The following is a 9,911-nucleotide window of genomic DNA, read 5'->3' as shown; positions in this document are numbered from 1 at the left end:
CCCACAACACAAGAAAAAACAACAGCAACTCCAGACCAACCACAACACAATATAGAGAGTATAAGTCAGGACAGCCAAACTCCCAGACTGTGAATACACTCAGCAACAGAGGGTAATAATGCCTTCTACCAGAAAAAAAAGGAGCTGAAAGCAAGGGACCGAAAGGAAAAAAAAACCCTAGTCAAGAGGAAGGTTATGAAAGTACTTGATAAAAGGTCCCCAGACCTTATGGAACTTTAGATCCGAATTGAGAACTGAATAATGAATTTTTTTGAGGTCCAAACAGGCCATGATGTCGTTAAGCCATGAGTGGGTGGGGCAACATCTCTCCATCTGAGGAGGATCAAGCGTCTAGCCAGGAGAGAGGCAAAGGATAATATTCGGCATTTGGTCGGACCCAGACATAAATCTGTCTCGCCCCAAAAACCGAACAGAGCAATTAAGAGGTTTGGTTCTAGGTGCTGATTCAGAATACACGATAACGTAGCGAAGACATCTTTCCAGAATTTCTCCAAGCTAGGACAGAACCAGTACATATGGATGAGAGAGGCCACGCCCCTCTTGCATTTATCACAGAGTGGACTAACGCTAGGGTAGAATTGAGATAGTTTAGATTTAGACAAATGGGCTCTATGAACAATCTTAAAATGTAAAAGGCAGTGGCAAGCACAAAGAGAGGTTGAGTTAACCGATTTGAGAACTGAATCCCAGCTCTCCTCAGGTAAGGAGATATTTAAATCCTGCTCCCAGGCCATTTTGATTTTATCCATGGGGGCCCGTCGTAAGGTTGCTAGTTTATCTCGGATGATTCATATTAAGCCTTTACCTAGTGGATTCATGGAAAGAAATAGGTCCATAGCATTTTTCACAGGCATTTCAGGAAAGTTAGGAATTAAAGGAGCAATAAAGTGTCGGTTTTGGAGATATCTGAAAAAATGAGCATTGGGCAGATTGAACTTAACAGAGAGCTGCTGAAAAGAAGCAAAGCGATTATCAATGAAAAGATCTTCAAAATGTCCAATGCCCTTCCTATACCAAACCTGGAATGCTGAATCGTATGTAGTAGGTAAAAAAAAGGTGATTATGAGCAATAGGGCAGGAAACGGAAAACCCCTGGAAACCATAGCATTTCCTAATCTGAGCCCATATACGCAAAGTGTGTCTAACAAGAGGATTAGCTATTGATCTGGGCAGACTACTAGGGAGTGCAGAGCCAAGAAGTGCAGAGATAGATAATTCTTTAGTGGAGCTCAGCTCCATCGCCACCCAGTTAGGGCACTCGGGTTGGCCATGGAAGAAAGACCAGAAGGTAGCACAATGTATATTAGCTGCCCAATAATATAAACAAAAGTTAGGTGAAGCCATGCCACCCTCTTTTTTAGATTTTTGGAGATGGATTTTATTAATTCTAGAGCGCTTGTTCTGCCATAGATATGACAAAATAATAGAGTCTAAGGAATCAAAAAAAGATTTAGGAATAAAAATTGGGATAGATTGAAATAGGAATAAAAATTTGGGGAGAACATACATTTTAACAACATTAATATGACCTACCAAAGACATAGATAGAGGTGACCATTGTACCAGACTCTGTTTTATAGCATATGAAAGATTGGCAAAGTTTTCACGAAAGAGATCTTTAAACTTCCTTGTGACTGTAATTCCAAGATAAGTAAATTGATTATGGACTACTTTAAAAGGGAGATCATGAAATGTTAGTTCTTGTGCTTCTTTATTAATTGGGAGAAGTTCACTCTTATGTAAATTAAGTTTATAGCCAGAGATCTGGCTGAACTGGTCAAGAAGTGAAAACATTAGAGGTAAGGATGTAGACGGATTTGAGAGAAAGAGTAATAAGTCATCAGCATAGAGAGAAACTTTATGCTCAACACCCCCTCTCCAAATCCCAGTCAATTCAGGGCAGTTTCGGAATGCTATCGCCAGAGGTTCCATAGCCAAATCAAAGAGAAAGGGACTTAAGGGGCATCCCTGGCGGGTGCCACGTTTGAGATTAAATACTTGGGATTTCTGAAAATTGGTTAAAACAGAGGCAGTAGGACACAGGTACAGCAATTGGATCCAAGAGATGAAACTTTGGCCAAGGTCAAATTTTTCTAAAACTGCAAAAAGGTAGTTCCACTCTATACGATCAAATGCTTTCTCCGCATCAAGGGAAATAACACATTCAGGAATCCCAGTTGGAGGTGAGTATAAGATATTAAATAAATGCCGAATGTTAAAAAAAGGGAAACAGTTTTTAATAAAGCCTGTTTGGAAAATCTTTGCTCTTTTGACTTCGCCTGTAAGTTTGTTGATTATCTTCGTCAAATGAATCGGGTTCCAATTGCCGAAAGACACCCCGTCTTCGCTCAATTTTATAATTGCTTTAATCTCATCTTCTTTCCATTGTTTTGCTATCCTATTTTGATCATCCTGATTCCTCAGAGTTCGACATCTCTTACCTCTTTTCTTTTCTTACTCTTTCCACTCCATTCCTCTTTCCCGCTGGCCTCCATCTCCAACTCACTTTCACCATCCAGTTCATCTTTGACCCACGACCAACTCAGGAGTTCTTCCAGCCGGCGCTATCTTATTGAAGCCAACATCTTGCTCAACCCACTCAGCAGTTCTGATCCGTTCCACCACCTGAACCACTTGACCATGTCTGCACACTTTAATGCACTGAGTTGCTGCCACATTATTGGCTGATTAGATATTTGCATTAAAGTGCAGGCATGCCTAATAAAGTGGCCACTCAGTGTGTGCACTTGTGCAATAAACTCAGCTTAGTCTTTGAATTCTTTCTGCAATGCTGACAACACAGCAAATTGGACAAACAATTGTAAAAGTGACAAGTGTAACATGAAAACAACATTACCTTATGCTTGATACTGTTTTTGTCAAGTGCATGAGAAGATATCTGTCTCTCAGGAGAGCCCAACACCATAATCAGTGGTAGACCTAGAATGAGAGATATAGAATAATTCCCCTTCAGTGCAGGGAATTGTGAAAAATAGGGTATAGATGACAGAGGTGCAAGAGACTGCAGATGATTAAATCTGGAGCAAAAGGCAAGCAATCTGCTGAAGAAACTCCACAGGTTGAACACTGTGGAGGTAAAGGAATGGTCAATGATTTGGGTTGAGACTCAATATCAGAACTGAAGAGTAGATGGAAGGTAGACTGTACATTGATGTCTAAGGGTAGGGTAAGACCATCACTGGTAACATGATGCAGTTAAATTTTAGGCAAGGCTCAACTGGTAGAGGGTGCAGACAACAGATGGATCATGATACTGGCAAATCATGAGTTGGTGGAAAAAAATTGAGGCCAGGAGATGGCTAAGCTAAAATCTGAATGAGAAGTTTCCCCATACCCGTCCATGCAATCCTGTGAACTGACATCGTCCTTGAATGGTTCAACCCTACATTTAACATTATGGTCTGTTGAATTACCCTTCCCATGTCAATCTCATCCATTTATTTATCATATTAATCCTGGTACTGACGAGAAAAGCTACGTGATTCTTCAACATGAGGATTTCTGGTAGATTTTATCAGCTGCAGGTTGGTTCGAGTTGTACAAGTTGTTATCTGTGCGTGGAATGAAAAGTGAAACTGGAAACTGAAACTGGCAAACCTGCTCCTTCGTTGAGAATTGAATTGGTCACAATAATCTACTATCTTTAAAGCAGGCAATGTAAATACAAACATCACCCAGGTTAACCCCTTTACATGCTAATCCTGCCCACTAGTTAGAATGAAGAATGGAGTTCAGAATAATAATTCCAACAGTTCTTGAAGAAGTAAAGATTTACAGAATTATTTGATATCTTCCTCAAACACTGCCTCAAGCTACTGAGGAGAGTTCAGACTTTAACCCACTGTTACCCACCATTACTCTCACTACGTAACGATCTCCTCCCTGTGTCCTTGCATTCACTATTTCTGCTCAGTGGAGATGTGACTTAGAGACATCACCGGCATTGATGTAGCAGGCAGGTGACACAGAGAGTCGATTGAACGACGTATGGAGATTCAGGATCAGAGAGTCACCATCATTGAATCTATTCAATTAGGCTTCTCTAAAATCAGAACTGGTCTGACTGGGCTTAGTGAATGAAAGAAGAAAAAGGAGTTTGTGAAGGCTGTGCGATGGAGTTTTGCTGCAGAGAGCAGAGAGTGAATTGTAAGGGAGATTAATGGGGAATTAGAGAGAGAATGGAAACTGCAGGGGATATTCTGGATTCCAATGGGCCTCTGATCAACGATCAGGGAGTGCAAACGATGAGTGATGGTCCATGTATTTCTAAGAGAGCTGGAAGCAACATTGGAGGTGGAGCTCAGGAGGCCTCATGACCGGCTGCTTTTCATTATGCCAAGGACACGGCCTGGAAGACCGGAAAGTCTTCAGGTGCCAGATTTTCGTGGCTCTGGAGGCGGGCGGATTCAAGGTCGGTGCCGCTGCCTGATGTGTCGTGGGAGATGGAAGATCATAAGCAGCGAGCTGGCAACAGGCTGTGTGCCCAGAGACCCGATTTCTTCAGGCACAGAGCTCAGAAAAAGCGATGCAACAGATTTTTAAGACCATATATCAGCGAGTTGCTTTGTTATGTCTTCTCTCTCGCTGTGAAACGGGGACACCTCTTTTTTCTCTTATTAGGGAGAGAGAGAGAGCCTGTTGTACGTCAAATTACCAGGTGAATGCGTAGTCTCTGGGGTACTGCAAGCCTGTGTCTTCATTGATGCTTTGCTGCACGCTTGAGTGCTCAGTAGGGGTGCCAAAGCATACTTGCTTTGCTACTGCTTATGCGTGGGAGGGGGAAGTTGAAAGGGGCTTTGGGGTTCTTCATTTAACTGTCATTCATTCTTCAGGTCGTTCCTCTGTTTTTCATGGATGTTTGCGAAGAAAAAGAATTTCAGGGTGTGTATTGCATACATTTCTCTGACATTAAACATACCTATTGAAACAACCAGTAAAATGTTGAATGGTACCATGAGACAAAACTTGTGCGTTTATATCGTGTTGCACTTTTAACTTTCAAGCATCATAAAGGAAGTAGCTGAAGAAAATCCCAATGTAGCTAAAGAATTAGCTGTTCTGGGAAATCCTGTGGGAAAAGCTATATTTTATTTTTTAATGTATGAAAGTATGTTGACTGATGGACTAATGGACTAATCTTCCATTAGACAAAGTTCTATGCCACTAAGCTGGACATGATTTGATCACTTCAGAAGATTGGGACTGCTAGGTAACATGGAGGGCCAGAAGTGTTCACTTCAGTTTCCTCAAAGGATCAGTTTTCTCACACATTATTGTCCATGATTTCAGCTCACAGATTTGCCAACCAGGCTTTCCAGTGCTCATTCAGGCATGGTAACAATTTCCCAGAGTGTGGAAACTTGGATTTGGTCTTTCCAAGGGAGAGCACAGTTATTAAAGATTTTATTGAGGGGAAAGAAGAGGGGGAGGAGCAGGTCAGGGCACCCAGCAGGTGATGCTCCCTTGTAAGGTCCCTTCCTAATGACCACAGTGCTCAACTGTGAGGAACTCAATGAACTGAATATTTCAATGGATTCAATTGTTTGTCCATCTTTATTGGCCTGTGTGGTCAGACCAAGACAAGCTATTGTTGATGTTCACCACTGGAAATAAATTTATTACAGAAAAATGTTGTGCAGGCAAACATGAAGTTCAAAGACATAAAGGGGTAGATTGTGAGGTCAAGAGTCCATGTTATCACACTAGGGAACCATTTAATCATCTTATAGCAGTACAGTAGCATAGAGATTGGAAAAATGTTTCTCATACACGTGACTGGTTTCAATTCCTGCCACAGCTTGTAAGGAGTTGGTGCATTCTCCCTGTGACCGTGTGGTTCTTCTCTGGGTTCTTCGGTTTCCTCCCACCGTCCAACGATGTTCCAATTGGTAGGGTAGTTGCTCATTGTAAAACAATAGACAATAGGTGCAGGAGTAGGCCATTCGGCCCTTCTAGCCAGCACCACCATTCACTGTGATCATGGCTGATCTTACACAATCAGTACCCTGTTCCTACACTCTCCCCATATCCCTTGACCCCACTATCTATAAGAGTTCTATCTAACACTCTCTTGAATGCATCCAGAGACTTGGCCTCCACTGCCTTCTGGGGCAGAGCATTCCACATATCCACCACTCTCTGGGTGAAAAAGTTTTTCCACATCTCAGTTCTAAATGGCCTACCCCTTATTCTTAAACTGTGACCTCTAGTTCTGGACTCACCCATCAGTGGGAACGTGCTTCCTGCCTCCAGCGTGTCCAATCCCTTAATAATCTTATATGATCCCCTCTCATCCTTCTAAATTCCAGCGTATACAAGCCCAGTTGCTCCAATCTTTCAATATATGACAGTCCCGCCATCCCGGGAATTAACCTTCTGAACCTACGCTGCACTCCTTCAAAAGCAAGAATGTCCTTCCTCAAATTTGGAGAACAAAGCTGCACACAATACTCCAGGTGGGGTCTCACCAGGGCCCTGTACACCTGCAGAAGGACCTCTTTACTCCTATACTCAATTCCTCTTGTTATAAAGGCCAGCATGCCATTAGCTTTCTTCACTGCCTGTTGTACCTGCATGATTGCTTTCATGGACTGATGTACAAGAACACATAGATCTCATTGTACTTCCCCTTTTCCTAACTTGACTCCATTTAGATAGTAATCTGCCTTCCTGTTCTTGCCACCAAAGTGGATAACTTCACATTTATCCACATTAAACTGCACCTGCCATACATTTGCCCACTCACCCAACCTGTCCAAGTCACCCTGCATTCTCATAACATCTTCCTGACATTTCACACTGCCACCCAGCTTTGTGTCATCAGCAAATTTGCTAATGTTACTTTTAATCCTGTCATCTAAATCATTAATGTATATTGTAAACAGCTGTGGTCCCAGCACCGAACCTTGCGGTACCCCGCTGGTCACAGCCTGCCATTCCGAAAGGAGCCCATTAATCACTACTCTTTGTTTCCTGTCAGCCAGCCAATTTTCAATCCATGTCAGTACTCTGCCCCCAATACCATGTGCCCTAATTTTGCTCACTAATCTATGTGGAACTTTATCAAAAGCTTTCTGGAAGTCCAGGTACACTACATCCACTGGCTCTCCCTTGTCCATTTTCATAGTTACATCCTCAAAAAACTCCAGAAGATTAGTCAAGCATGATTTTCCCTTCATAATTCCATGTTTACTCGGACTATCCAAATGTGTTGTAATTTCATCTTTTATAATTGACTCCAGCATCTTTCCCACAACTGACGTCAGGCTAACTGGTCTATAATTCCCTGTTTTCTCTCTCCCTCCTTTTTTTGAAAAGTGGGACAAAATTAGCCACCCTCTAGTCAGCAGGAACTGTTCCTGAATCTATGGAACATTGGAAAATGATTACCAATGCATCCACGATTTCTAGAGCCACCTAAGTACCCTGAAATGCAGACTATCAGGTCCCAGGGACTTATCAGCCTTCAGACTCAACAGTCTATCCAACACCGTTTCTTGCCTAATATAAATTTCCTTCAGTTCATCCTTTACCCTAGTTCCTTTGACCACTATTACATCTGGGAGATTGTTCATGTCTTCCCTAGTGAAGGCAGATCCAAAGTACTTGTTTAACTCATCTGCCAAAAACGGTCCCATGATTAGGCTCAGATTAAATCAGGAGATCGCTGGGCAGAGTAGCTTGAAGGGCCAGAATGGCCTATTCCATGCTGTAACTCAATAAATAAATAAAAAGTAGAACTTGTACTAGTTCCTGGTAGCACATCTTTGGGGGTTTTTGCACCTGTTGCCCAATGGCAGGGTATGGGTGTTGAAAAGAAAGAATGTCCCCAGTGTGTGGGGGTCATTAATTATGTTGGCCATTTGCTGAAGCAGTGACAAGTGTTGAGAAAGTCACTGGAAAGAAGGTTGGTTTCCAGTCCGGTGCTGAGCTGTGCCTACAATTTTCAAAAGTAGAGGCACTGTTGAGATTTCTTTGGCATTGCATCTCTTTATTGGACCAGAACAAATCATTGGTGATGTTCACTACTAGGAATTTGAAGTCTCAACATTCTTAAAACCTCAGTATTAATGATATAAACTGGAGTGTGTGAACTGCCAACCTTCCTGAAGTCAATAACCAGCTCTTTTATGTTTTTGACATTGATCGAAAGGTTGTTATCATGACAGCATGTCATTAGTGTGATTTGAGATACGACCCACTATGGTGGTATCATCTACAAACTTCTGATGTTTACACTATGATTCAATGCAACATTGGCGTTTGGAAGATGAAACCCAAACCACTATAAAAGTGCTAGATTTATATAAAGCTGACTGTCTATGTGGCGGAACAGGCTGCTGGCGTAATAAACTGAATGTATTTGATGTTCACTATCAGTGTTTGGGGGGAATGTGTGAAGAACACCATGCAGAACTGATTTCTATCAGGCAAGGATGAAACATCCATGTGCTGACCACTAAAGAGGCAAAGCACAGCATCAAATGAAAGAAGAATTATGGGAAAAGGTCAAACAAAAAATAGCCTACAAGACCAAACACAACAATCACAAAGCAGAAACCAAGATAATCAGGAATTGGAAAATAAAAAAATAACTAACAATGGTTATCAAAATTAATAAAAACTCTGTCTAGCAATTACCTTAGAAAAAATTTTGTGATTATAAAAATCATACAAGGTCAACATCAAAATGTCAACATCGAGGCAAAAGCATACACAAAGATATCCAACAAACACAAAGTAAAACATAAATTATATATAAATTGTACAAAAGTTATTCAAGACATTCCTAGACAACTACCATCAGTTTGGAGACACTGGAGGGATGTGAATTCAGCTTTGGATTGGATGAGTTTTGAAAATATTGAGAAAAAGATTCCCCTTGTGAGAACTCTGTAACGAGGCCATGTAGTCTTGGAAAAAGGATGGGGATTACTTATTTATAATAGAGACAAGAAGGAATTTTTGGAATTCCCTTTCCCAGGTAGCTGTGGAAGCTGAATTGTCAGATATATTATACACGGTATTTTAGGCTGATATGGGCCTTGTCCCAGAGCCTCAATGAATCACAAAAAGACACATGATGCTTCTTGTGAATGAGTACGAAAGGTGTGCTCCCACATAGAATTATGAATAATGAACTAATAGAGACTATAAGCAGGTGCTTTAAATTTCAAGTATGGCTTTCTTCAAAGTTGTTGAGATTTCCATGAAAGTTTCACAAGTCTTAAAAATGTGTGTAGAGGGTTGAGATAGGCTGTTGGCATTTTAGACTTGAGGATACTGTGAAACAGGTAAGGAAGTACATAGAGGCCAAGGCTGGAACAGCTGAACAAGTTGGAGAGTCTGTACATCCTGTGCTCGAAATTGAAGTTGGTCCCAGTCAAGAGTTCAACATCGATAAATATAGAAATATAGAAAACCTACAGCACAATACAGGCCCTTTGGCCCACAAAGTTGTGCCGAACATGTCCCTACCTTTGAAATTACTTGGCTTACCTATCACCCTTTACTTTCTCTAAGCTCCGTGTACGTATCTAAAAGTCTCTTAAAGGACTCTATTGTATCCGCCTCCACCACCATTGGCAGCAAACCATTCCACGCACTCACCAATCTCTGAGTAATAAACTTACCCCTGATCTCTCCTCTGTACCTACTCCCCAGCACCTTAAACCTGTGTCCTCTTGTGGTAACCATTTCAGCCCTGGAGAAAAGCCTCTAACTATCCACACGATCAATGCCTCGTATCATCTTGTACACCTCCATCAGGTCACTTCTCATCCTCTGTCGCTCCAAGGAGAAAAGGCCGGAATCACTCAACCTATTCTCATAAGGCATGCTCCCCAATCCAGGCAACATCCTTGTAAATC

At 41.6% G+C, this 9,911-nt stretch overlaps 1 protein-coding gene across 1 annotated transcript in view; it reads right to left on the bottom strand.

The window, feature by feature from the left end:
- The window catches only part of LOC132379514 (interferon-induced protein with tetratricopeptide repeats 5-like), a 28,878-nt gene extending 25,919 nt beyond the window's left edge, over positions 1-2,959 (bottom strand). The window contains exon 1 of the mRNA XM_059947485.1: positions 2,879-2,959. Coding sequence (XP_059803468.1) covers positions 2,879-2,910 — 32 coding nt within the window. The 5' untranslated portion in view covers positions 2,911-2,959. The remainder of the gene's footprint in view (positions 1-2,878) is intronic.
- Positions 2,960-9,911: the final 6,952 nt, after the last annotated feature.

The sequence above is a fragment of the Hypanus sabinus genome, chromosome 22 (genome assembly GCF_030144855.1).
Source record: "Hypanus sabinus isolate sHypSab1 chromosome 22, sHypSab1.hap1, whole genome shotgun sequence".
Classification (NCBI taxonomy): domain Eukaryota; kingdom Metazoa; phylum Chordata; class Chondrichthyes; order Myliobatiformes; family Dasyatidae; genus Hypanus; species Hypanus sabinus.
This window is presented reverse-complemented; position numbering and strand designations above follow the sequence as displayed.